General features: G+C 48.1%; 2 protein-coding genes across 3 annotated transcripts; both read right to left on the bottom strand.

Annotated features, from left to right (window-relative positions):
* Positions 1 to 2,505: 2,505 nt before the first annotated feature.
* LOC120676892 (probable 2-oxoglutarate-dependent dioxygenase At3g111800) lies at positions 2,506 to 7,767 on the bottom strand. The gene is made up of 4 exons (XM_039958225.1): positions 7,629 to 7,767; positions 6,648 to 7,202; positions 4,814 to 5,147; positions 2,506 to 3,115 (listed from the first exon to the last, which is right to left on the bottom strand). The coding sequence occupies exons 2-4, from the start codon at positions 7,172 to 7,174 to the stop codon at positions 2,846 to 2,848; spliced, it is 1,131 nt and encodes a 376-aa protein (XP_039814159.1). The 5' UTR covers positions 7,175 to 7,202; positions 7,629 to 7,767; the 3' UTR covers positions 2,506 to 2,845.
* Positions 7,768 to 11,993: 4,226 nt separating this feature from the next.
* LOC120672668 (calcium-dependent protein kinase 3) lies at positions 11,994 to 27,389 on the bottom strand. 2 transcript variants are annotated; one of them, XM_039953191.1, is made up of 7 exons: positions 26,566 to 27,384; positions 21,277 to 21,420; positions 21,055 to 21,207; positions 20,165 to 20,280; positions 19,883 to 20,050; positions 12,544 to 12,774; positions 11,994 to 12,457 (listed from the first exon to the last, which is right to left on the bottom strand). In XM_039953191.1, the coding sequence occupies exons 1-7, from the start codon at positions 27,221 to 27,223 to the stop codon at positions 12,308 to 12,310; spliced, it is 1,620 nt and encodes a 539-aa protein (XP_039809125.1). In that variant the 5' UTR covers positions 27,224 to 27,384; the 3' UTR covers positions 11,994 to 12,307. The 2 variants fall into 2 exon arrangements, with proteins under 2 accessions (XP_039809125.1, XP_039809126.1); XM_039953192.1 differs by lacking the exons at positions 21,055 to 21,207; positions 21,277 to 21,420 and having other exon boundaries at positions 12,004 to 12,457; positions 26,566 to 27,389.
* Between the last annotated feature and the right edge of the window lie 412 nt (positions 27,390 to 27,801).

Genomic DNA, 27,801 nt, shown 5'->3' with positions numbered 1-27,801 from the left:
AATTTTAAGATTACTATTCATAAGCTAACTTAATTTTACCCCTACTCAACGTGTTTTTACCCTTGTTTTGATCGTTGACTCGAGGCAAAATTGTGTTAACTTGTTAATTGGCCTTGTTTGGTTCCCTCTAGCGCAACTTGTGCTACGAGGAAATTTTGTATGCATGGAGTACTAAATGAAATCTTTTTGCGCTACGAGGGAAACTTGCGTGAGGCATTTAATACCTCTAATTAATGATCAAACTTTGCTATAGTAGCGCAAACATGGCAATTGTAATGGTAAAGTTATAATTGCACGACAAAATAAGGGAATAGAGGCTTCTCCACTTCCCAATAGTAATATCCAAATAGAGATCCCATTTCCTTTTGTTTTGTTTTTCTCAAGATTCTTGAGCTCAGTCGTTAGGACATCAATTCATCCACTATTCCATTTATTTTTTAAAAAAACACTAGCAGAAGACCAATCAATAATTACTGATGATTTGCTCAACATGATTTGGTCGAGTTGGATTAACAATGTTCATCAATTAATAAGGCCCTTTAGGTCTTTGACGGAGGGAGCTAAATGATTATTTTAGGTTAATATATAAGTTAAAACTCCAACCAAATGCTTTGAAAAAACAATTCCAACCTCATGCTTGCAAAAGGCAATACGAATTCTACAACGCACTAGTGATGTATGGCCTGTATGGCGAATTGTTACATGGCCAGCACTTCTCCGGTGCTTAAAAAAATAGAAAGATATTTTTTTGTCCTTCGTTGAGAAGAACGAACCTATATATATCAACCTAACCATAATATTTCTCCGTTGGAAAAATGATGAAACAAACCGACCAGTCATCCTTCTTTTTTAACAAAGAAAATATTCTTACACATCGTCCCCGGATTTGCGGTGAGTTGGGCACACGGCCGGAAAATAAAATAGAGTTTACTCAGGAGCTGACCACCGATAAAGTACTGATCGCCCACATCGATCCATCATGCTGATAAGAAAGCGCCACGATCCACCGCACGGCGCCGTGCGCGCGGGCGCGGGCGCAAACGCTGGCGTGCGCGATGACGCACGGCACCGCCCGGGGGTTCGGCGCGCCGGGGGTTTGGTCAAACGCTTGCCTTGCCTCACACAAGAGAGTGTTTCTGCTGCTGTTGCCCACGTGCAGGCCGGCGCCCGCGTGCTGTTAATCTAATCCAACCCTAGCTGCGGCCGGCCGGCCGGCGACGCCGCCGCTCGAGGGTGATTTTAGCAGCCGCGAGCGGGCTCATCGACCGGCCGCGCTGGTGTGTATGGTGTCCCATCGACGATGGTTTGGGGGCCAACGACGACGACGACGAGAGCCGCGCATTTTCCACTCGATCGAGCACGAACGCATCTGGTTTGGGGGGTCACGAGTGACAGTAGCAGGCAGCAGCATATGCAGCATGTCTGAGATGAGACTGACTGACTGAGAGCTAGTACTACTAGCTAGTGGAGGTGGCCATCAGTCGCCGGTGTGCCCAGCCGGCTGGTGCAAGTGGTTTCCGATCGACTCAAAATAGACGCACATGTGGAATTGCCGCTGATGGCTGACTGCTCGATCGAGCCAACTACAGAACTACTGGAATAGCTAGCAGTAGGGCCGCCTGTAGGAGGGGAGAAGAGAAAGAACAGGCCGGCAGCGGCAGGCGCATTCCGTAGAAAAGCGGGTAGATACTCTTTCGGCCTGCCGGCCGGTGCGCTCGATCTTGAGCTGTGCTGCTGCGCCGACGTGGATCTATTGCCTAACCCCAACTTTAGCGCCTTTCCACGGTCTACCTCACTGTGTGTTGTCCGTACCTCATCAGCGCTCAGCTCCAAAGCACTCTCCACTGTCACCGGCCGGGCATCGTTATTCATATTCTCCATGTGTAGTGTAGGCAACTTTGATCACCGATCGATTGGGACCCCACAGGCAACAGCATGCGGTCCCATCGATACCTAGCTACTCCGATTCATTGTCGAGCTGAGAGAAAACGTGCTGCAGCTCCTGTGAAGATATGTACTACGGCAGTGTACTAGCCTGCTAGCTAGCTTTAACCCGTAGCTCCTGTGGCGAAGCAGTACTATCTATATAGAGCCATAGAGGAAGTCAGGGAGCCCTGCATCTCAAAGTGGCAATTGATGAAACACGGAATCTATGCTCACTGTTATAAGTACCAAATAATGTTCCAAATGCAGGGGGCTCATCCGTTCATAGACATGACGTGTGTTCCCAGCTGGTGGTCAGTGCGCGAGGCATATAATCCTGAGCCGCACATCAAAAGATTTATTTGGATAGAGTTGATCAGCTAGCTCTAGCATATTTCATTTCAATTGTATATATGCATATGCATGCATGCATGCATGCATCGATATTGTCTCGACGACAGTAGTTACGTGATCCAATAGGTCCAAATGCACGTAACAGAGAACTGGCCACTGCACCATCGAATAATGAACCGGATGCTTCGATTTAATTTTCTGATCGATCAACATGCATGCACAGTATACTGATATATGCGACGACTATATATTGCTTAAAGATATATGATTCGGCTTACAGTACTACGGTACAACAGTGAGCAGCCATGCTCATCGACTTTGTACACAGCTACTGATGCAGCAAACCAGCAAGCATACGATCATAGCAAGCGTGGTAGTAGGTCGATCGATCGGTCTTACACATGCGTTATTACAATCAGATTATACACGCGGGGAGATAAGCTAGCTAGCTGACAGCCAGCCATTAGGATACATACATGCACTACACGCCGTTGATTATTAACTGGACCGGAGCAGGCAGGCAGCTACCATACAGTAGCTAGTAAGCTGGTAGTCGTCGTCGACCTAGCTAATCTTCTGGCAATACCTGGCCCTTGAGCGCCTCGATCTGCGCCTTGCCCTTGGCGCCCTTCTTCCTGATGTAGAGTCTGTACTCGTCGAAGGTCATCGGCGGGTAGAGCTCCGCCGGCCCGCCGCCCGCGGCCACGGTCAGCTCCGGCGCCGGGGAGATGGGGACGTCGCCTTTGGGGTTGTAGAAGAGCGCGAGGGAGATGCGCTCCTCCTTGGCGTTCACGATCACCCGGTGCTCCACGCTCTTGTACAGGGAGTTGCTCAATATCTGCACATGCATGAACAGATTTAACAGTAATTAATTATATATCACCCCTTTCGTATCCAAAAGCTGAGGTCTTGGCATTTTATAAACATGAATATATAGTAACATGCGTACGTTCATACTCAAAAGATAAAAAGGTAAGTTGAAGTATTTTAATTTATCACGTAAACAGTAGCATGATGCATATAGAATTCGAGCATGAAGCTGAAGATTCCTATAGTTGGCCGTCGATCTGGTCTAGAGTTGAAGTTGTTTAGTACAGTATTTGTTATACGATTACAGTACATCTGTGTACATGTGGAGCAGGGAGATCGACTAGATGATCGACGACTAACCCTGCATATACAAGTGGAAATATACATCTCTAGAGGGCTACCCGGCCGGTCGCGGTGCACGGGACGTACGACCGGCGATAGATGAACTGGCGCTGCACCGGTGCATGTGCTTTCCGCCGGTTGCGCGATCATGATCCGTCGGTCACCGCCGTAACATGCTTGCGCGTGCGTGCGTGTTAGCTCGTCGCTGCTTCACCAGCACGGCAAGTCTATACGATTGCGCTGCTAGATGGATCACCGCCCATGCATGTGTTCTCACGCATGGCGTCCGGGTTGCGCGAAAGATCGCCGGCCGGCCGCAAGAGTTGAAGCTAATCATATCTAATAATACTATCCATTGGAAGTCAACTGCTGGAGGAATTAATAATTAAGGTTTCTAGAGCAGAATGAGTGCTGTTTCTGACATACACATATGTATATAAGATCCGTTGGATCACGTTTCGCTCTTTAATGTATATATACACTTGCGAAAGTTTATTTTTTAACCCTGAACTATCATGATCGTTCGATTTTGATCCTTAAACTACAAAGTCGGATATCCTACACCTCCAACTACCGAAACCGTTCGAAAAACAATCCTGGCCTAGACCTAAGGTGGTTTTGCTAAAGTATAATTTTCGAATTATTTATAGGATTTTACACCTCTCTCAATTAAATAATGGAGAAAGCATAGTTAATATTATCTAAAAATCGTGATATTTTGTTGGGAGGTAGCACAAGAGACAAAGAATCAATTTCAGCTAGATGTGCTACATTAGACATAAATGAATTTTTAATTATAAAATGGTAAAATTCAAAATTCATTGAATTTTAGGCCAGCTAAATCTTTGCTAAACATGCATTGGTAACTCATACTTTTTTATTTTGTTTGATAATATATTTTTAATTGATCCTATATACTACATATACATCATATACCGCCGGCCGGCCGGCCGGGTTCGATCTAAAATTTCAACCGGGCGACCGGCGCCGGATACAGCTAGCTAGCGGTACGCGTACGAGTGTGCAGCACGCGCGCGTGAACCGGCAAGACCAAATGCTTCACGTTTGTGCAACGCAACACAGCACACAGGTAGGTATTCGTGACGGTCACGATCACGATCTTCGTCGCCGACTAGCACTGCCCCTCTAGAGCTACACGACTAGCTAGAAGTGTCATTATTATTGAGCTTCATTATGTCTAGAAGCCGGACGACGACGCGCGCGCACGCTATTGTAGAAGTAGAGATCCACACACCAGTAGCTTAGGCCAACGTGCAGCTGGTGCGTGCGTGCATGCATATGCACCGCCCTAGGTATCTCCGTATCTACTCCCCGGCGCCTGGACTTAGCCGATAGTAATTAATATGCGCGCGCGGTTAGTTACCTGGACTTGGTCGCCGACGTTGACGATGAAGGCGTCGCGGACGGGCTGCACGGTGACCCACTCCCCGGCGCCGCGGCGGACCTGCAGGCCGCGGACGTGCTCGTCGGCGAGGAGCACGGTGAGGGCGCCCGGGTCCGAGTGCGCCGAGAGCCCCAGCGTCAGGTCCGGCTGCGGGCACCGCGGGTAGTAGTTGGCGCGCAGGGTCGCGCCGCACCCGGCCCCGCCGAACGCCCGCTGGAGGTGCCCCTCGTCCAGCCCCAGGCTCACGGACAGCACCCGCATCAGCAGCTCGCACAGCCGCACCACCGGCCGACCGTACTCCTCCGACACCTCCCTGCACAGATATAAATATATTATATTTATATTTATACCACACGCACACACATGCTGCTGTGTGCTCGCTGTGATCTGTTTTTACTACGTGCAGGGATCGAGCTCGATCGGTACATGATTGACATGCATGTAGTGACTACGAGTAGGAGCACGTACGCATGGTCTACTATACTACGACAGGGACACCCCTCTTTCTGATTTTAGCACGAGCGCGACCGTCGATCCTTGCAAGTTGCGATAACGCTACTATAGGCTTGGAATGGTATGCGCTGGCTCTGTGGCTCTGGACATTTTGCATGAAAGCACCATCGACCTACTTTTTGTTTCATGCACGTGCTGTATTTCGGGTGCTGAGTCACCATGGTGTAACTTATTTTCAATTGGAGTAAAGTGTTATCTACTACAATTTTGGGCTCCACGCAATGACTCGGGAACGATGGAGTTGTAATGGCAGAAGAGAAGTACGGCATGGGCAGGGACGACAGTTACATTAATTCATTTTTTTCAGAACAATCAATGCACTGTTCTATCCTAAAACGTGGCCAAAATGTAATTCAACGTACAAATATTAAGTTTAACGAAGGATAGCAAAGCTCTTTATTTAAGTATAGTTGTGTGATTTTCGCAGTGTGTCATTCAAAATCATTGTTAATTTTTTCAGGGATCGGATTTCCTTTTCCTGCACGACATGCACTTCCTTTTTATTAGTATATACTCTCTCTATTTTAATTTATATATCGCATTAGGTTTGTTCTAAGTCAAATTTGACTAACTTTGATCAAATCTAGAGAAAAATAGAGCAACAACAATACTAACCAACATATGCACTATCAACATATATTTAATGGTGGATCCAATTAAACAAATTTGGCACTGTAAATGTTATTATCCTTTTTCTATAAATTTGGTCAAAGACAAACTAGCTTGACTTTGGACAAACCTAATACAACATATAAATTAAAATAGAGGGAGTACAAGTTAAACAAAAAAGATCAGCTTTAACAACCCAATTATAACTAGGTTTAAAAGCATACTCGATCTATAGAAAAAGAATAAATTTTGTGATCGTGCCCAGATCATGAATTATTCTATCTGCTAGATGGTTGAAAATTTGGACTAATTAACTAGATAATAGTATGAATTAATGTAACATCCAAATTTTGAGTTCAACTCGATCCATGTAACATGGTCAAAAATCCAAAATTTGAGTTGAACTCGATCCATATAATAACATGCTGAAAAACTAAAAAAAGGTTAATAATCTCAGACGTTGCACGGTTCAATTCATCAAACCTACTCTTCCTAAGGAAAAAAAATCGATTTAGTTTTAACTCTTGCCTGAATCCAGAAATTATTTCATGTATTAAACGAGAGGTTCATCTCTGCCCTTAAAGATGAACGCATGTGCACGACAACATCGCAGCTAAATGCACATGGGCGAACTATAACTTGCAGCTTAGGATCTGGAAAAATGAGTACGAAAATAATGCAGAGCACGCACTTGCAGTTGCCGGGGTTGGCCGGCCAGAACTTTGCCGGGCTCTTGGCCGCCTCCGGCGCGAGGTGGAGGAAGAAGTAGTCGCCCCAGTCCAGGACGGCGCCCTTCTGCACGCCGAGCCGGCTGCCGTAGCCCTCGTACGTGCGCGGCGAGTTGGCGTAGCGCTGCTTCTCGGCGAGCGGGCGGCGGAAGAAGCCGCGCCAGGCCTCCCGCGCCGCGCGCATCAGCTCGGGGCGCACCCCGTGGTTGACGACCTGGAAGAACCCCCACTCCCGGCAGGCGGCCGCGACGGCCTCGGTGACGGCGGCGGCGCTGCCGAGGCCGGCGGCGGCGCCGTCCGCCAGCAGCTCGCCGAGGTCGACCACCGGAATGCTGACGTCGTCCGAGAGCTCCTTGTCCAGCGGCGGCGGCGGCACGGGGCGGTCGCACGGCGGCTTGACGTAGCAGCGCGGGATGGCGGAGAGGCCGCTCTCGGCGAGCGCCTGCACGCGCACCGCGGGCTCCGGCCACTCCTGCATGCAGTCCGCCATCTCCGATCCGTACGCCCGGCGCCGCGGCCTGCGCAGCAACAGCGACGAGAAGAAATTAACGGTCGGCCCGGCCTGATCGACGACGAGAGCGAGGGATGCTACAGTGCCAGACGGATATATTGCTACAGTGAGAAACGAGCTGACTGCATATGGGTTTCACGCACGCGCGAGAAAAGTGGGGAGACGCGAGCCAGCTAGGGGACCGGTCCAGACGACGACGACGATCCCGTTATAGCTCGCACGGCGCGAGGAAATCAAACGGGACAGGGGCACAGGGCACGAGATGGGATCATGGGAATGCCGGCGACGGCGACGGCGACGGCGAGGACGACGACGACTCGTGGGTTAGTATGTGGCGTCGTGAGGGTGGAGGCATGGACGCGTGCTGTGCCCATAAGAACACGACCGATCGAGCTAGAACAACACAAGAAAGAGTGGGCTGCAGAGGACGTACTGTGGCAGATAAAAAAGCTTGACTTCTGTATCTGAGCTGAGCCTGCCGCCTGCGGTTGTGCGTGCCTGGTTGCTTCGATCGGTTAGCGAGAACCAAGAGAGGGGTATATATAGCCGGAGACGAACTGATGGAGAGAGAGAGAGAGAGAGAGAGAGAGAGAGAGAGAGAGAGAGAGAGAGAGAGAGAGAGAGAGAGAGAGAGAGAGAGAGAGAGAGAGAGATCTTCGAAACGAAATGCCAGATAGATCAGAGTGAGGGAGATGAGAGAGAGAATAAAGGAAGGGGGGAGAGAGGGAGAAACGAAAAAGTTATCTGGCAGCTCTGCTTTGGTTTGTTTTGTTTTCTGTTGTGGTTGTGGCCGGGCTGACAATTCGCTGCCCTCACCTGGTCTGGTCGACCAGTTGGTTGGCCGCGGCCGCGGGGGGCGAGAGGTACACAGCTGGGCACCGCAGGGACCAAAAGGAAGGAAACGTGTTTTTTGTGCGGATTTTAATTAAGATCCTCTGCGGCTGATGCGGACTGCCGGACTGGCCGACTGCGGGGCGCAGCTGGACTCGGTTGTAAAACGTACTGGGACGGTCTCTCCACCGGCCCGAGAATTCCACGGTGACCGCGTATCTCTACATCCTAGCTGCCGCGTGATTCCAACGCCTTGCCTGCAGCTAGCACCGCCGGTACGGCGTTTATATTTATATTCTTATTGTTTCCATTTTTTATTTTCCTGTATACAGCCGGGCCATACGGGTACAGTACAGGTGACAGTGAGAGCTTCGCCGCGTTGCAACCTCAGGCGGCGGCTCATATCAAGAGTTTTTTTTTTTTTTTTTTGCGAAAGGCTCATATCAAGAGCTGATAAAAGACGCAGAGATATGGTTTGATGATAAGCTCCCAGCATGTCTTCTGCTAAACGTGCGAGCTATCCTACAGCTAGCATCCATTTAATAAAGGAATGAACTGGTTAGGCGATGCCTACTACAAGAGATAAATACTCTCTTCATTCTCTTTTGATAGCTATATTTTAAAAACTCAAATATTCATAAATAATAGCTATATTTGCTATTGGCATGAGCTATGACAATAAATAGCACTAGTAAGGAGAAGTTCCCAGTTAAAACTTCTGATGATCAACAAAAAAGTATATTGTACATTTATTATATGATAAGTAAGATTATTTTTTCTTGATTACTGTGTCAAAATAAAATATAGCTATCAAAAGAGAATGGAGGGAGTATTTTATATCGTCCTCGCAGCCTGTACAACTGGGACGAAAAGACTGGGCTGGAGCTACTGCTGATATGATCAGCCAGCCAGCCAGCTCCAACTAGCAGCTAGCTGATGAAAGGTGTGGGTGCCGGAATGAGGGGCCTTGGGACGCTGGGAATCGCTGGGGCGCTTCCCATGGACCGCCGAATGGCTGTGCTGATCTACCAGCCTAATCACCCTTTTTTTCTACTAGCCGAACAGGGCGAAGTACGATGAATGTAATTGATAGAGTATGAAATATGCATGATATTTTTATAGCTATTTTTCTGCAAATAATGTGTTTTGTCTGTGTATATGAGGATTGCCAATGAAGTGAGCCACCACTCTAAAAGAGCTCGTAGTAGTCTAACCTCAGCATCGGTATATAGACGACATTGTGAATGCTCCGCTAATGTATTGTCTTCTTATGTCCAAGAGACCAAGACCGTGGTGGCTTAAAAAAAAACTGCAATTGAATATGTAAAGTACATATACACCAAGTTTGTCCGAAGAAGGATAATTGAGCAAAAAAATTGTGAAGTAGCATGGCCAGAATCGTTTCATGGAATTCTAAAATCATAATTGCACCACCGTTGCATGTCACCACACATAAGTACTACTACCTCCCTTACAAACTATAAGTACTACTACCTCCCTTACAAACTATAGGTATATATTATGTCTAGACATATAGTAAAAACTATGAATCTAGAGAAATCCAAAATGATCTGTAAATTAGAACGGAGGGGGTATTTCTTGGCATATATATGAATATATGATCACCTTTTTTTATTTCTTTTGTCCCTTTTAAATGAATTATTCTAAAGTGTCATACATGTATCATATCTGATGTTTGCGGGGCCACACATACACACTTATTACGATTTCGGCCGGGTGGAGTGTATCCATCGTTGCAATTAGTGTCTGGTTTGCCGCGGCATGCATATCCATGCATCCTTCCCAATTTGATCGCAAGCGACCGCATTCCGCACCCCATTCTGGCATTCCTGTGATCTTGTCGTGTTGCCTTGCCTCCCGGTCGCCGCATGGGCCGATCGAGTGACGGTTACATTAATGGATGTTATGGAGTTGCTTAATTAGGCGATGGAGCCTTCTAACTGACGGCGACACCGTTATCTCCAATTCTCCACATGGCACGCACAGCTGCGGAGAGCAAATTGCCAAGTGCCGACGGAGTTAGTGGCGGCCCGGCTGGGGTCGCCGCAACCGCAATCCCCTATTACATGACAGATTAGCTTGATTCGGGATAGGGTAAAGCATGAGACGACAGGTTGGCAGAAGCCGCCAGCGGCAGCGGGGGAGCGAGACGGAGCGGCGCCGTGGCGGCGACACGTGGATGGGGACTCGTCAGGTTTTTTGTCGCGGTCCCATGCGGGATTTCGGATTGTACCCCTACATGCTGCGGCGGCCGAGTTGTCCGTGTCTACTTCATAGCCCTGATGCTTATATACCGTTGGTCCGCCGCAATCGTAAAGATATTTGCTAGCAGACAAAACAGGCCGTCGGCAGCCCGACGAGCTCGCCCCGATCGGAGGAGGTGGAAGCTGTTCCGGCTCGAAGAACAGCAGGCGAGATTCCCTGCCATCCGAGCACTGTTCAGCCCCGTGGCACGCGATCGTGATCTCAGTTTTTGCGCCACCGGCATGGCATGCTGCATGTCGCTGCCCGGCCGAGAGCAGAGCGAACGAAAGCATGGCATCCTGTTCCGGCATGGCAAGCCGTCCGTGCCGCGTGTGTAGCAGTGTAGCTCCTCGTGCGACAATTCCCCGGGAGATTGGCACGGATCCGATCGGGGCCGGGACGATCGGTGCATTGAACTCGCTCGAGGCGACTGGGGGCCGGACGCAGCCATGCTCCGCCGGCCCCGACACGTCACGTTTCGACAATGGACATAACTGCCTTTGCCGATAGACATCACCGGCCGCGGGAAGGATCCGGGGTCCTCCGGGGATGAGATCGGTCGCCACATGGCGTGCCATCCGGACCGGAGCCACCGGCGCACGTTGCGGCTGCGGCCTCGCGCTTGCCCCCTCCTCTGCGATTTGACGTCTGCCGGCGCCCCGCGGCAGGGGAGGACCGCGCCGCTGCCGCACGCCGCGTTGTCTGCGGGCGCAGTGCTGACCGGTGGAGCAGAGCCAGTTGAGGCTGTCTGGCTGAGGACTGAGGTAGTGGTAGTGCCCACTGGCCACTGCCCAGTGGCGGGTGAGGTCAACTTCAAACCGAGTCAACTTTACATGGCTGACCATGCCACTCCCAGGCGGGCCGTGCGCGCCGGCCCGCTCGTGCAACCTCCCACCTTCGTAATCGTAACACAAGTCGCGGCCGCTTTTTGACGGCGGCGGCAGTGAATAACTAGATGATGCTACTACTCGTGCTGGCGCAGATGTTCCTCGATAGTTGGTACGGTGCGGTTCGAGTAGGCAGCCACACTGCTGCCGCTCAGCAGCGGCGGCACGGCACGGCAGCTCGGGTAGTCGGGGGTCCTCCGGTTCAGTTGGGTCTAGCGAACAACGAACGGCACATGAATCATGAACGCTGTGCCGTGGTGGAAAAGCACTGAGCGCACATGGATTTGTTCTTGTTCGGCTAATTGGTGAAGGAAGGAGGGGGCGTTTTTTTTTTCAGAAAGGGGGTTTTCACTTGGCCGGCCTGCACAAGTGCAGATGCCTGTCAAATGGAGCCGTATGCTTCCCGGCTTGATCTGGTTGTGGTTCCCGCCGGGAATTCGGCCACATTAGCCTTACCAAATTATGCTCCACGGCTGGTGCGGCCAGGGGTTTGTGCCTACTTGTGCACTCCAGCATGATGCATCACCGGTGAAGCATTACCCTGCTCCGGAATTCTGTCACGTGGCTGAATGCTGGCGGCCGCTGGTCGCCGGCTTCTCGGTCACGACTCACGAGAGCATCAGGGTCAGAGCAATTTGCTTGGCAGATAGAGCGGCATCCGATATTGTCTGCGTTCTGCACCCGCCCAGCGTACTAGGTGAACATCGAATTGCATCATATCTCATATTTCGGCATCACATTGCGGGTAGGCCGCCACTCACTAGCACATTCGGCATTTGCCAATACAAGCAGCACATAAAAATGAACTTTGCCACTGCCAAAACACGCTAGGTCAACAAGCTGCATTTCAAGACTGTAAAACGTTGTGTTGTACAACACTTGGGCATCAGATGCCACGGGATCAAACTGGAGAAAGCAGGCGCGCAGCACCTGGTACAACATTTTCGGGCTCGGTGCTCGTCAGCGAAACTGGGAGGGCTAATTACACAGGTAAGCCAATCAGGAGGGTTCACCTATCTAAATTTTCATGCAAGATAATCATGGGAAAAAGGAGGGCCAAAGATCTGCTGCTTAGTGGAGAGGCCGAGGGCCTAACTACATGCACACATATGGACGATGGTCGCAGTTTTCACTCAACACCCAATTTTACTGACCCGTCCTTTATAAGCTTCATGCTAAGGCTGTTAAATCTTCCTCTTGAGTAGTGCCGGGATGCCTTTCTCCAATCTGTACCAGTCTTCATCATTGCTACGAATTCGTCATAGCTAATCTTGCCATCCTGCAAATGTAAATAGAGAGGATATTCATTCAGATGAACAGAGAACCAAAATAACGGTTGTATTAGATGTGTGGGAGTATAATAACCTTATCAGTGTCAACTTCGTGCAATATGTCATTCACCACTTCCATGCTATCAGCTGCTCCATCGTCCACAAGAGCCTCTCGAAGCTCCTCCGGCTCAATGAAGCCATTGCCATCCTTGTCAAAAAATAGGAAGGCCCGCCGAAGGTGCTCGTCATTTGCCATCCTTTGTAAATGAAGCGAGACAGCCAAAAATTCTCCGTAATCAAGTGCTCCCCTACCATTTGTATCCACCTGAATACCACCATGGTTGATCAAAGATGTGCAGTGTATACAATTCAATAAAAGAAACGCAGTGTGCAAGTCAACTAGTCACAATTCAATAATCTACCCTCGGCTCTCACTACCAAGACAAGCCAAAGATTCTCAAGTGATATCTCAGATCATTTGGATGTATTGTCAAACTGAATTCACCAGAGAACTCAAAAACTTAAAGCAACTCCCTGTCAGGACTAAGGCGGGGTGAACACCATTACTCTGGGCGTGTGAGTTGTATCTGGCCATGGGCCGTTGCTACGCATAAGTTGTATCTGGCCGTGGGCCGTCTTACGCTTGGGCCTCCCGGCCGGCCTGTGACCGGGGCTGTATAAATACCCGTCAGGGTCGAACCGTGAGGGCAACGAATAACTGGATCGAGGAACATTTCCTCCGAACTCCATTCCCCATCCCGTTCTTCAACTCTGTTCTTCCCATTTCTAGCCTTTTCCCTTCGAATCTCCTTCTCTAGATATCCGGGAACGTTACAATTGGTATCAAGAGCCATCGTTTCCCCCTACCAGCCACCGATTCCACCCAGAAATTTTTCGTCGGACCGCGCGCTCCACCGATCTGGCGCCGCGCAAGCCGACAAAGTTTGAAGCCCAGATGACGACATCCATGGATGCTCTTACGAAGAAGTTCGAAGGAGTTGACGCGGCCCTGGAGAAGGTGCTCGACAAGCTGACCGCCATCGAGGCGTGGAGGTCGACAGCGACCGCCTCCATGGACAAGCTGCTCACCCAGTCCGAGCGCACGGCGAACCGCATCGACCTCCTCGAGTCAGCACCTTCTACCTCGACGGCGCCGCCTCTTCCGCGTCCGTCGACTGCTCCGCCGCAGCACCCGCCGCGGTGGACCAACCCCTTCGACTTGAACATGGCTCCACATCCGGAGATGCGCCCACCTGCATCGTCCGCGGAGCGGCCCAGCGGGCACGGCGTTGTCAACCACCACCGGGATGTTGGCGGTGGGATTCTCGGATCCCATCCGCCACACCCGGTCACGGGTATGTCCCTGAACAACCTTTCCCCCGTTCGGCCTGAACCTGCGTTTTCTCATCCCCCTGTTCATCATGAGTTCATACCGGGATTCCAGAGCCCTATGCCTAGATCGAGTCCCCTGCCCAAACTTGATTTCCCGAAGTTTGATGGTGAAAACCCACGCATATGGAGGGATAGGTGTGAAATGTTTTTTGAGGTTTATGGAGTTAGCGAGTCTCTGAAAACCCGTTTTGCCGCGCTCAATTTCTCTGGCGCGGCAGCATCTTGGCTCCATTCTGTTGAATGCAAAGGTCGTGTTACAGAGTGGGAAGAGTTTTGCACCTTGGTCTGTGAGCGTTTTGACAGAAACCAGTACCAGGATCACATGAAAAACCTAGATTCCCTTAGACAATTGGCTCGGTGGATGAGTACTACAACCGCTTTGTCGAACTCGCACACCAAATCCTGTTGTATAATCCTGCTTACGATCATGTGTTCTTCGTTACTCGGTTTCTTCAGGGGCTTAAGAATGAGATTCGTTCAGTTATTACTTTACACCGCCCCAAAGATGTAGAAACTGCTGTGGCTCTTGCTCGATTGCAGGAAACGGAGCTCGAGAATACGAAGCCCAAATCATTCAACAAATCTGAAGCCGGCAACTCTTTGAAGAACACAGGGAAATCGGGGTATTCTGCTGAAAAATTCAAGCACAAGAGTGACACCAAGCAATCTGAGGACTCAAAACATTCTGAAAAACTGGAGTTCTTGCGCTCATACAGAAAAGAGAAGGGGCTTTGTTTCAAGTGTGGAGAGAAATGGAATCGCCAGCATCAGTGCCCTCAACAAGTTCCACTACATATTATTGAAGAATTGTTGGAGGTATTGGATTACTCTGATGGCGACTGTTCAGACAACTCTGAAAGTGATCTGAATCAACCTATGGAGTCTTCTGTCATGTCTGTGTCGAATCCAGCTCAACAACAGCCACTGAAGCGCAGAACCATGTAGCTTAAGGGTCTCATGGCCAAGCAGGAGGTGTTAATCCTGGTGGATTCGGGCAGTATTGCTTCTTTTGTCAGTGATCAGGTGGTGGAACAGCTGAAGTTGCCTGTTAGACCCATTCCTTCTGAAAAATATACAGTGGCTGATGGTGGATCTGTTCAATGCTCAGGCATTGTAGACAAGTTGCAGTGGTGGCCACAGGGACATTCTTTCACACAAGACATGAGGGTGCTACCACTGGGAAGCTTTGATGTCATTCTAGGGGCAGACTGGCTAGAAGATCACAGCCCAATGTGGATACACTGGAGACACAAGAAAATGAGATTTGTGCACCAGGGCAAGAGAATCTTGATACATGGATTGAAGCCTGATTCAGTCATTTGTCGACCCATAGCTGGTCACAAGCTTAAAGGACTTCTTAGACGCAAGGCAGTTACACATGTGGTTAAACTGCAGAGATCTCCTCCTGTACCAGCAAATTCAACCCACATAACAAGCATTTCTGAATCAGACACACAAGTACCAGTTCCTCAAGAAATTCAGATAGTCCTTGACCAGTTCCCACAAGTCTTTCAGGATATATCCACACTTCCTCCACAGCGTGGGTGTGACCATAAGATTGAGTTGATCCCAGGTGCACAGCCCATTAATACCAGAGCATACAGATTGCCTCCTGATCAAAAAGATGAAGTGGAAAAACAACTAAGGGAGATGCTTCAGAAGGGACTAATTCGACATAGTTCAAGCCCATTTGCTTCACCAGTGCTGTTGGTCAGGAAAAAGGACGGTTCATGGAGGTTTTGCATTGACTACCGCAAGCTGAATGCATTGACCATCAAGAACAAACACCCAATGCCAATTGTTGAGGAACTGTTGGATGAGTTAGCTGGATCTGCATGGTTTTCTAAACTGGATCTACGCTCTGGTTATCACCAAATACGTGTGGCACCACAAGACATACATAAGACAGCCTTCAGAACACACCAAGGCCTTTATGAATTTGTAGTGATGCCATTTGGATTAACAAATGCTCCTGCTACATTCCAAGGGCTGATGAATGATGTCTTTGCCCCTCTGCTAAGGAAAGGAGTCTTGGTATTCATGGACGACATCTTGATATACTTTGAAAATCTTGAAAGTCATGCCCAATTATTGGCAGCGGTGTTGCAGTTACTTGCAGATCACAATCTCTTTGCCAAGACATCCAAATGTTCCTTTGCACAGCCAACAATAGAGTACTTGGGACATGTCATATCCAGAGCTGGGGTTGCCACAGACCCCCACAAAATCCAAGCAGTGCAAGATTGGCCAGCACCCAGAAATATTAAGGATGTCAGAGGATTCTTGGGCTTGACAGGGTATTACAGACGCTTCATTAAGCATTACAGCCTCATCAGTCGCCCTTTGACATTACTGCTAAAGAAGGACACACCTTTTGTCTGGACATCTACTACACAAGAAGCATTTGATGTCTTGAAACATGCTCTTGTATCTGCTCCAGTTTTAGCACTACCACAATTTCAGAAGCCATTCATTCTTGAAACTGATGCAAGTGATCATGGGGTGGGAGCAGTACTTATGCAGGAGGGTCATCCTATTGCCTTTCTCAGTCAGGCTTTATGCCCCAAGAATGCAGCACTATCCACTTATGAAAAAGAGTGCCTTGCTATTCTGATGGCAGTGGACAAATGGCGCCCATATCTCCAAGTAAAACCATTTATCATCAGGACTGATCACAAAAACTTACTTCACCTGACTGAACAGAAGATTCACACAAAGATACAACAAAAGGCTTTGTTCAAACTCATGGACCTTGACTATTCAATCCAATACAAGAAAGGCAATACAAACACAGTAGCTGATTCATTGTCCAGGAAACCTCACCCAGCCATTATGGCTGTATCCTTGTGTACACCAACCTGGGTGGAAAATCTTACAGCTGGATATGAGCAGGATGAGTTCACCAGACAACTCCTCACTGAATTAAGCATCACTCCTGACAATGATAAAGGTTATCAGTTGCTGAATGGAGTGATCAGATACAAAGGCAGAGTTTGGGTGGGGCATAACACTCTAGCTCAGCAGCACATTCTGCAAGCACTGCATAATAGTGGAATTGGTGGGCACTCAGGCTTCCAGGCTACCTACCAGAGAATCAAACAGCTGTTTGCATGGCCTAAACTAAAAAATTCTGTTCAACAATTTGTGGCAGCTTGTGAGGTCTGTCAACAAGCAAAAACTGAACATGTCAAAACTCCTGGACTACTGCAACCCTTGCCTGTGCCCACAGCTGCTTGGTCTGTAGTAACAATGGACTTCATTGAGGGACTTCCAAATTCAAGCAATAAGACTGTGATTCTAGTGGTGATCGACAAATTCTCGAAGTATGCACATTTCATACCCATGTCACACCCTTTCACAACATTGCAGGTTGCACAAGCATATCTAAACAATGTATACAAACTGCATGGTCTTCCTACTGCAATTGTTTCAGACAGAGACAAGGTATTCACTAGCAAGGTTTGGCAAGAACTGTTTCGGCTATCTGACACAAAGCTTCTCATGAGCTCGTCTTATCACCCACAAACGGACGGGCAATCTGAACGGCTAAACCAGTGCTTAGAGACCTTTCTGCGTTGCTTGGTAAATGCTTGTCCTAGGAAATGGCTGGATTGGTTACCACTTGCTGAATATTGGTACAACACAGCCTTCCATACAGCTCTGGGAAAGACTCCTTTTGAGGTATTATATGGGCACACTCCTAGACACTTGGGCATCTCAGTCACTACTACATGTCAAGCACCAGACCTGGAAGCATGGTTAAAGGAACGGGATATGCTGAACCGTTTGATCCACCAACAGCTGCTGCGCGCCCAGCAAAGAATGAAGCATCAGGCCGACAAAAACAGATCAGAACGGACATTTGCAGTGGGGGATTCAGTGTATCTGAAGCTGCAACCCTATATTCAGTCCTCGGTGGCACCCCGTAGCAATCAGAAGCTGGCATATCGCTACTTTGGTCTTTTCAAAATCCTGGCTCGAGTGGGTGCAGTTGCTTACAAGTTGGCTCTACCTCCGTCAAGCAAGATCCACCCGGTCATTCACGTCTCCCAACTGAAGAAGCACGTTTCGCCGACGGAGCCGGTGAGTGCTGATCTCAGTTCTGTCATTACTGACCCGTTTCTGGAAGTCTTGCCAGTGGCACTTCTTGGTCAGCAATTGGTGGGACACGCGGGTGCGGTCGTTCCGCGCGTCAAAGTTCAGTGGACCGGGATGTCAACTGAGTTGGCGACCTGGGAAGATGAGACAGACCTCCGCCGCAGATTTCCGGATGCTCCGGCATGGGGTCATGCCGGCTCTCAAGGAGGGGGGAATGTTAGGACTAAGGCGGGGTGAACACCATTACTCTGGGCGTGTGAGTTGTATCTGGCCATGGGCCGTTGCTACGCATAAGTTGTATCTGGCCGTGGGCCGTCTTACGCTTGGGCCTCCCGGCCGGCCTGTGACCGGGGCTGTATAAATACCCGTCAGGGTCGAACCGTGAGGGCAACGAATAACTGGATCGAGGAACATTTCCTCCGAACTCCATTCCCCATCCCGTTCTTCAACTCTGTTCTTCCCATTTCTAGCCTTTTCCCTTCGAATCTCCTTCTCTAGATATCCGGGAACGTTACACTCCCTCAAAAAGAATCATTACAGATGGCTAGGGGAAATTATATAATGAGTAAGGTGACACTCTCAACTTCTCAATTCAACTATCAATGAGTGTGGAATAACTTATTTTAAACTAGATGAGGAAAACACATTGGTTTGAGATAAGGACAATTATCAATTATCTCAGAAAATGGTTGTTTGATGGAACCAAAGTTCGGCAAGGCGACGCCTTAGGCGCGCCTAGGCGCGCTTACGCGCTGGGCGGAGGGGTGCCGCCTCGCCTAAGGGGTAGGCGGAGGGATAGGCGAGCGGAGGTCACCAGTGGGGGAGAGGAAGACCGGCGGCCGGCGGGCGGAGGTCGCTGGTAGAAGAGGACGAGCGGACGACGAGCGGAGGTCTTCGGTGGGGGCAAGGAGCGGCGGGCGGCGTGCGCCTGCAGGCGGCGCGCTGACCAGAGGAGACGGGGAGAGAGAGATGCGGGAGGGAACCAGCGGCGGCGGCTGTATGCGTATGCATTGCGAGAGACCGAGCAGAGGAGAAAGGGATAAGCTGATAAGGTGTTTGGGACTTGGGCTTTGGGCCGTTTACTGTTTTATGGGCCTTTCTCTTCCCTGAAGTCCAGTTATCTGCTGTTTTCTTTTTCTTTTTTAAACATATTTATGTGTATATACTAACGCCTAGAAAACGCCTTGCTAACGCCTAGGCTGGCCTAGGCTCGCCTAGGCTCTAGGCGGTGGGTCACCGCCTAGAAAACGTCTAGCGCCTTGCCGAACTTTGGATGGAACTGTCCCATCTTGCCTGAAGCCTGCCAATAAGCAGTCAACTAATTCCTATATATCATTGGCAGTGGCATTACCAGCTCACACAGTGTAGGAAAAATCATGCACCAAAATGAATACATCCTAGCTTTGTCAACCGGGAATCTCTTGGCATTCAAAGGAATGCCAAACACAATTTTCCATTTCAATATCCAAGCAAACAGAAGGAAAATGGACATGTGATTGAACGAAACTGTCTATTTGACCTCACTAGGGTATGATTAGGACTCAAGAGTCTGGTCAGATGGATATTTGATATTATATTTGAATACAACTAGGGCATATAACATATAAAATATGTGTATAAAAGTCACCCTGGAAAAATTCTAGGCCACAATACTCACCCCAGGAGTTAGGAATATTTGGTTGATGTGATTATAAAGTGGAAGATGGCATCAAAAGGCGTGCAGTACAATAACTGGGAAAGATTATGAAGTTGGTTCAAGATGTCTTTCCATGAAATTCCCTATCATGTCTGCAGTTCTTCAGTGTATCACATATTTCTTATACCATCACCATTTCTATTAACATTTGGTTTGTTCACGACCTAAAGATTCTTCCAAGGAAATACAGAAATCTAATCTTGCTTGTTTCTATGCGTACTGGAGAAGGATTCTTTGAAATACTTACAGCTTCAATGAGCATCTGCACTTCCGATTCCGCAAGATGAGAACCAAGTTTTTCTATTCCAGTCTTTAGTTCTTCATAAGATACAATCCCATCATTGTCAGTGTCCATAGTTTTGAACATCTCCTTTATGTCTTCAACTTCCTCAGCAGACAAATGATCAGCAATCACCTAGTGAAATACATAAACCAGATCTTGTGAGTCAATTTTTCATTGGTATGGTTGAGATAAGAAAGAATTGAACATGCGACTAGGATGAAAAGGTTAGGTGAGCAAGATACAGACCCTTAGAGCCCTTCTTTTGAATCTATTCATCCTAGAAAATTGTTTGAGCCTCGATTTCACAATATCACCAAGAGGAACATTAGGAGCCTTTTTCGCATTTTGAAGCCAAGGATGTTCTGTGATTTTTAAAAAAGAAAAACATTGTCAAGGTTCCTCAAAGAAAAAAAATGACAAATCAAGGGTAAAAAAGTATTTATACGATAACCACAAATTTACGGAAGGAAAACAGATTAAAAAGGGTCTAGAAATATTTGTAAAAAAAATACATGATTGGTGCAACAGACATTGTCCTACTCAAAGGGATACTTCCATATAAACATCAAGCTGTAAAGAGGTGCACCTCCTTTTTGATCCAAACATTTCTTAGGTTTTAGGCTCTTAGCACTAACATTCCATAAAAAAAGGGCAAATCAACGACAGTGCACAGCATAACTAAATTTGGTCCAAGCCTATCATATTAAATGTTCAATATGTCATAAACTGTCTGATAAACAGAAAAATGTAGAAGCTAACTTAGCATGTTCTAAGCATGGTTCATTGTTTTAGATAACATGGCATGCCATTGAATTGGAATAACTCTTTCTTTTAGGGGGCAAAGTTGAATAGAATACTACTGTTTCAAAGTTGATGATGCAAACATTTCAATCAGATCCTGCAGAACAGCTGGACAAAAAGGATAACCTAAGCCTAGTTACCACATCAGCAATGGAAATGATGTCAAGTGAAACTGGACACTATCACAGAGTTCCACTATTGGAAGGAACCAAAAAAACAATAGAGAAAGCTTTATGCCTCACTGATTAAAGGCTGATGAACCTGACCATTTCAAGAGTCCAATTGGAAATATAGAAGTAGCATATTAAGGCCTGCTTTCTTTAGCATGGACATACCAAGAACCTGCTTTGCAGTTAACCTGAGCTTTGGATCAGGCTCCAACATGTGTCGAACTAAATCTTTTGCATTATCTGAAACATTAGGCCAGGGTTCGCGCTTAAAGTCAATATTTCCACGAAGTATGGCTTGTGCAACCCCTTGTTCGGTCTCTGGAATTTTTGAAGGTCAGGATTGTGACAGTAAATATAAGAAAATTACTAGCTCAACAAAGAAATTACCAGCCCAAAATGGAGGAACTCCACATAATAAAATATACAATATAACTCCCGCACTCCATATGTCTATTTCTGGCCCATAGTTTCTCTTCAATACTTCGGGAGCCATGTAATAGGGGCTTCCCACAATTTCTGAAAATTTTTCACCTAAAAAGGTAGAACAATAGGATAAGAAAGACTAAATAAACTAGAGTTTGGTTGTATAGTAGACACGTGTGCCCAGCAAGATTGTAAATAAACAACAATACAACATCATAATTAGCGACATCATAGAGGACAATACCAGTAATGAGGTTTAAATGGAAACACTCCATCGCCTTCTCAAAGAGATAAAAGAAACACTTTATCTTAAAGCTTGGTCAGTGATAAGGCATTAAAATTATAATCAATGGTGGCATGTTCAGATCCTCAACTTTCATGAAGTCCAACAACAACAACAACAACATAGCCTTTTTTCCCAAGCAAGTTGGGGTAGGCTAGAGATGAAACCCGAAAGAAATAAGTTCAAAGTTCAGGCACATTGATAGCTAGTCTCCAAGCGCTCCTATCCAAAGCTATCTCTTCAGAAATATTCCAATCCTTAAGGTCTCTCTTAGCCGACTCATCCCACGTCAGTTTAGGTCTACCTCTACCCCTCTTTACATTATCGACCCGCTCAAGAACCCCATTACGCACCGGCGCCTCAGGAGGCCTTCGTTGGATATGTCCAAACCATCTCAGCCGATGCTGGGTACTCAATTGGTGCCACCCGACCCTATCCCGAATAACTTCGTTCCGGACTCTATCCCTCCTTGTGTGCCCGCAAAACCACCGCAACATCCGCATCTCTGCTACACTCAGTTGCTGGACATGTCGCCTTTTTGTAGGCCAGCATTCAGCACCGTATAACATCGCCGGACGAATAGCTGTCCTATAAAATTTGCCTTTTAGCTTTTGTGGCACCCTCTTATCACAAAGGATGCCAGAAGCTTGCCGTCATTTCAACCAGCCAGCTGAAATTCTATGCCTAACATCTTCATCAATGTCGCCATCCTTTTGTAGCACCGATCCTAAATACCAAAAAGTATCCTTCTGGACCACCACTTGCCCATCTAAACTAACGTCTCCCCCCTCATGCCTAGTCGCGCTGAAATCACACATCATGTACTCGGTCTTGGTCCTACTGAGTCTGAACCCTTTCGACTCTAACGTGCGTCTCCACATCTCTAACTTCCTATTAACCCCTGCCCTACTCTCGTCAACTAGCACCACATCATCAGCAAAGAGCATACACCAAGGGATCTCACCTTGTATATCCCTTGTGACCTCATCCATCACTAAAGCAAATAAATAAGGGCTCAATGCTGACCCCTGGTGTAGGCCTATGTTAATAGGAAAGTCAGTGGTGTTGCCATCACATGTCCGGACAAACATCGTCGCATCTTTGTACATATCCTTAATGAGGGTAATGTACTTAGTTGGGACTTTGTGCTTCTCCAAGGCCCACCACATGACATTTCTCGGTACTTTGTCATAAGCCTTCTCAAGGTCAATGAAAACTATGTGCAAGTCCTTCTTCTGCTCCCTATATCTCTCCATCAATTGTCGTATTAAGAAAATCGCCTCCATGGTTGACCTTCCAGGCATGAACCCAAATTGGTTTTAGGTCACACTTGTCACTCTTCTTAGGCGATGCTCGATAACCCTCTCCCAAAGCTTCATCGTATGGCTCATCAGCTTAATCCCACGGTAGTTAGTACAATTTTGAACATCGCCCTTGTTTTTGAAGATAGGTACTAATATACTTCTCCTCCATTCTTCGGGAATCTTGTTTGACCGAAAAATGAGATTAAAAAACTTAGTTAACCATACTATTGCTCTATCTCCTAGGCATCTCCACACCTCAATGGGGATACCATCAGGGCCCATCGCTTTACCTCCCTTCATCCTCTTCAAAGCCTCCCCGATCTCTACCTCCTGAATTCTCCTCACAAAACGTCTGTTGGTGTCGTCAAAAGAGTTATCTAACTCAAGGGTAGGGCCCTCACTCTCCCCATTAAACAACTTGTCGAAGTACTCTCTCCATCTATCCATGATCTCCTCATCCTTCACTAACAGTCGATCTGTCCCATCCTTAATGCATTTGATTTGGTTGATGTCCCTTGTCTTCCGCTCGCGGATCCTAGCCATCCTATAAATGTCCTTCTCCCCTTCTTTCGTGCCTAGCCGCTGATACAGGTCATCATACGCCTTACCTTTTGCTACACTCACAGCTCACTTTGCAAACCCTCTTCGCTAATTTATAGCCCTCGATGTTGGCTGCACTCTTGTCAAGGTGGAGGCGCTTGAAACACTCCTTCTCCTTAATAGCCCTTTGCACCTCGTCGTTCCACCACCAGGTGTCTTTCCCCTCCTGTTTGCCTCCCCTACTCACGCCAAACACCTCTGAGGCCACCTTCCGAACACATGTTGCCATCTTTAGCCATATGTCATCTACGCCTTCTCCTTCTTCCCAAGGCCCCTCACCTAGCATCCTTTCCTTAAACGCTTGTGCCGCTTCCCCTCTAAACTTCCACCACTTTGTTCTCGCAATCTTGGCACGTTTGTCCCGGTGGACACGTACCCAAAGACAAAAGTCCACCACCACAAGCTTGTGTTGAGAGACAACACTCCCCAGGTATCACCTTACAATCTAAGCAATCACGTCTATCCTCCCTCCTAGCAAGGATAAAGTCGATCTGGCTCGAGTGTTGTCCACTACGAAACGTCACAAGATGGGATTCCCTCTTTTTAAACACGGTATTCGCTATCAACAAGTCGTAGGCTAATGCGAAGTTCAACACATCCTCCCCCTCTTGACTCCTGCTACCATACCCAAAACCCCCGTGCACTCGCTCGAACCCTACATTAGTCGCACCCACCTGGCCGTTGAGATCTCCTCCTATGAAGAGTTTCTCGCTGGTAGGTACGGTACTAACCATGCTATCTAGATCTTCCCAGAACTGCATCTTGGTGCTCTCACTAAGGCCTACCTGAGGGGCATAGGCACTGATCACATTCAAAACCGAATCTCCAACTACCAACCGGATTAGGATAATTCGGTCGCCTTGCCTTCTAACCTCTACGACTCTATCCTTAAGGCTCCTATCAATCAAGATGCCTACACCATTCCTACCCGAAGTTGCTCCCGTGTACCAAAGTTTGAAGCCAGTATCCTCAACCTCCTTCGCCTTCTGGCCCTTCCATTTAGTCTCCTGAACGCATAGAATATTTACACGCCTCCTAATTGGTGCATCAACTAGCTCTCGCAACTTACCCGTTAGGGACCCTACCTTCCAGCTACCTATACGAATCCTAGTTGGCTCGGCTAGCTTCCTTACCCTTCGCACCCGTCGAGGGAAGTGCGAAGACCCTTGCTCATTTTTCACTACACCCGGGCGTAGATGTAGCGCGCCATTCAGGTGACGACCCGACCCTTGCTCACTTATCATCATACCCAGGTCACGATACGACGCGCCCTTGGGGGGATGGCGACCCGACCCTTGCTCATTTATCACCACACCCGGGTTCCGACGTAGCGCGTCGCTAAGAGGGTTACGCCCCCAACGAGTTTTTTGTGGGTTTCAAATCCATTAGAGTGGCTATTTTTATGCTGGTTTGCCAAAACCTAACGCAACCCTCCTCCTTTACCCGGGCTTGGGACCGGCTATGCTGAGACGACTCAGGAGAGAGAGAGTCTTCCAGTCAGCATAGGCGGAGTTCAACTTTCATGAAGTACTCAGAAAATATTTCCAAGAAGTACAATTTACAAATGTTCCGCGAAGAGGTAGAAATTAGAAACAAATGCATAATTTCTAGTAGCCACAATTGTGTGGGGTAATACTTTTTACAGTAACTTAAGAGATGTCCCATAGGGAACAGAGCACATAAAAAAAAAAGCAACTGGAAATGGCATCATGAGAATCCTGTTGAATAATGTATAGAAAGCAAGCTATGATCACGGCAGAAAGGTGAGGTGGAGCAGTAAAGATCATGGCATGAAAGAGGGGACTGGAGCAGGGACATCAGTGACTTCGGTCCAAATGGGGAAGAAGTATCAGGTTAAGAGAGAAGGGAAGAGCTCATGGAAGAGCGCCGCAGGGAAGGGCATGACTGTCAGTGTTAACATAATCTAGGCCTAAATTGACACTTTGAAGGGAGTGGTAAAAGATGAACTGATATAGTTTTAGATGGTATTAGAGTGTACCAACCTCTTTTAATGATACACAACCTGAAGAGGTGATCTTTCAGTGGCATATATCAGGTTTGTTTCCTTAAAACACAGTGTGTGTAGTAAGAGATAAATCTGTTCCAAGAGCTGAGTACTCGAATGAGTCAGTTAAGTCAGAGTAGACAGTCCTTGTGTGTAAGAAATGGAGGTTTAGCTGCAAACCTAGATAGTAACAATAGCAAAATAGTTATTCTTATCTTTATTTTCAGTTTGGGGGGCATAGACAAACAAAAAGTAAAACAGAATGGTCAGGATAAACAGCTGAGAACAGAATTGCGCATAGAAAATCACTTTATCTTATTGACATCCCAAATCCTGATCAATAAGCTCAGCTCATCAGTGGAAGTAAGTCCAGAACCATAACCATTGCAACGGTATTTGGAAATTTCCATTGATATTAAATACTGCTAACTGCATCGACCCCTAAAAAAATATTTACTAAGTGCTCCCATCACACATTGGTGAAGGAGTTTTTGGTAAAATGAACACGATATTAATAACTAAATTTCAGAACAGAAGCACCACTAATTGGTCATCATAATCCCCAAATGGTGGACCACACTACAACCATCCTAAAGCCTTGACGTACCAACCAGGACCAACCAGGCAACCACTGAGCCAACAGCAATATGTTCATTCTTCAACAAACCAAAATGTTCTGTAAAGGGAAGAAAGGGCAAGATTGAACTTAATGTTCTGTAAAAGGTCATCAGCACCATCCAACATATCCTGATAAAAGGAGCTGTTAACAGTATCAGCTGGACCACTCTCAATTCTCAAATCTGCCTTCAAAAGTTTTACTGTTACCCAAATTACAGATGTTAATCCAGAGATGGCAATGAATGAACTACTGTTTTCGGATTACACAACTAACTATAACCACATTTTTCCCGAACTCCAGCTTAGAAACTGCATTTGCTGCACTGAACTTCGCTGCCCAGTTCTCCCCAGAACAACCCTACTAAAATCACAAATCCCGGGCGTGGGCGCGCACACGAAAGATTCTCCCAAATCGGGAAAGGATCTCGGTTGGGGTGACTCACCAGGCTTGAAGAAAATGGAGAGGCCGAAGTCGATGGCCTTGAGCGGCGAGTTCTCCTTCTTGTTCGCGAAGAGGAAGTTCTCGGGCTTGAGGTCGCGGTGGATCACGCCGTGGCGGTGGCAGAGCTGCACGACCTCGACGATGGTGCGGGTGACGTTGGCGGCGGCGCGCTCCGTGTAGTGCCCCCGCGCGACGATACGGTCGAAGAGCTCGCCGCCCTCGCAGAGCTCCATGACGAGGTGCACGGCGCCCTCGTCCTCGCACGCCTCCCGCAGGGACACGATGCTGGGGCTCTTGGGCAGGTGGCGCATGATGGCGACCTCCCGGCGCACGTCCTCTACGTCGACGGCCGTCCGCAGCTTCCGCTTGGAGATGGACTTGCAGGCGAGCAGCTCCTTGGTGTCCCGATCCATGCACAGGTACGTGACCCCGAACTCCCCGCGCCCGAGCTCCCGGTCCAGGACGTACTTGTCGTCGATCCCGGTGACCTCGCAGCCCTCCTCGCCCAGCACCGCGAGCCGCTTCTGCCCGCCGCCTCCCCCGGCGGCGCCGTTCCGCGGCTGGTGCGGCTTCTTCTTCGCGTTGTTGGATGCGGGGAAGTGCGAGGAGCTGACGTCCTCCCGCGCCACAGCGGCCGGCGAGCGGCAGCAGTTCCCCATAGCCGCGCGAGGTCAGGAGGCCGGATGCTAGGGTTTGCGCCGCATTGGGGGCGCTGGGGTGGTGGGGGAGAGGATGAAGGAAGGATCGAGAGCCTGCGGAGAGAGAGAGGGCAGGCAGAGGAGAGTAGAGAGCAGTAACTGTAACGGTATGGACGAGGCGCTGGGGACGCGGAGCCGGCGGCAGCTTTTAGGCAGAGGAGGAGGGCGGGGCCAGGGGAGGCCGGAGGGGAACATTCTCACGTGGCATCTCGGCGTGTGCGCGGAGAGTCACTGCCATGTGGGCCCTTGGTGGTTTTGCGGGTTGTGCCGTGGTGGAGGGGAGTTTGACTGCGCTCCGGGGCTCGGACGGCGTGGCGATAGAAAAAGGGAAATGGCGTTTCTTTTTATTATTTTATTTTTTTGAACTTGTAAAATAAAAATAAACCTCCTTGATTACAATTGCTATATTGTTACTCGAGATCACATTGATTAGAATTTTTAGATTTGGCAAATTTTATTTAAACTGGCGTTTTCATCAAAAGTTAAATTAGGCATTATTTAAGAGATAAAAGAATCATACTCCCTCTGTATTGGTAAAA

The sequence above is a fragment of the Panicum virgatum genome, chromosome 5N, assembly GCF_016808335.1.
Source record: "Panicum virgatum strain AP13 chromosome 5N, P.virgatum_v5, whole genome shotgun sequence".
NCBI classification, from domain to species: Eukaryota; Viridiplantae; Streptophyta; class Magnoliopsida; order Poales; family Poaceae; genus Panicum; species Panicum virgatum.
Note: the sequence above shows the minus strand (reverse complement) of the source record. Positions and strands in the feature narration are given on the sequence as shown.

Bases quoted from the DNA above. Each gene is read 5' to 3' on its own strand.
- LOC120672668 (XM_039953191.1), bottom strand. From the start codon at position 27,223: ATGGGGAACTGCTGCCGCTCGCCGGCCGCTGTGGCGCGGGAGGACGTC. The intron at 21,208-21,276 runs GTAATTTCTTTG...CAAAAATTCCAG, and splicing joins AGTTCCTCCATTTTGGGCTG to AGACCGAACAAGGGGTTGCA. The intron at 12,458-12,543 runs GTTATTATACTC...TTACATTTGCAG, and splicing joins ACGAAGTTGACACTGATAAG to GATGGCAAGATTAGCTATGA.
- LOC120676892 (XM_039958225.1), bottom strand. From the start codon at position 7,174: ATGGCGGACTGCATGCAGGAGTGGCCGGAGCCCGCGGTGCGCGTGCAG. The intron at 5,148-6,647 runs GTGCGTGCTCTG...ATATCTGTGCAG, and splicing joins GCCAACCCCGGCAACTGCAA to GGAGGTGTCGGAGGAGTACG. The intron at 3,116-4,813 runs GTAACTAACCGC...ATGCATGTGCAG, and splicing joins ACGTCGGCGACCAAGTCCAG to ATATTGAGCAACTCCCTGTA.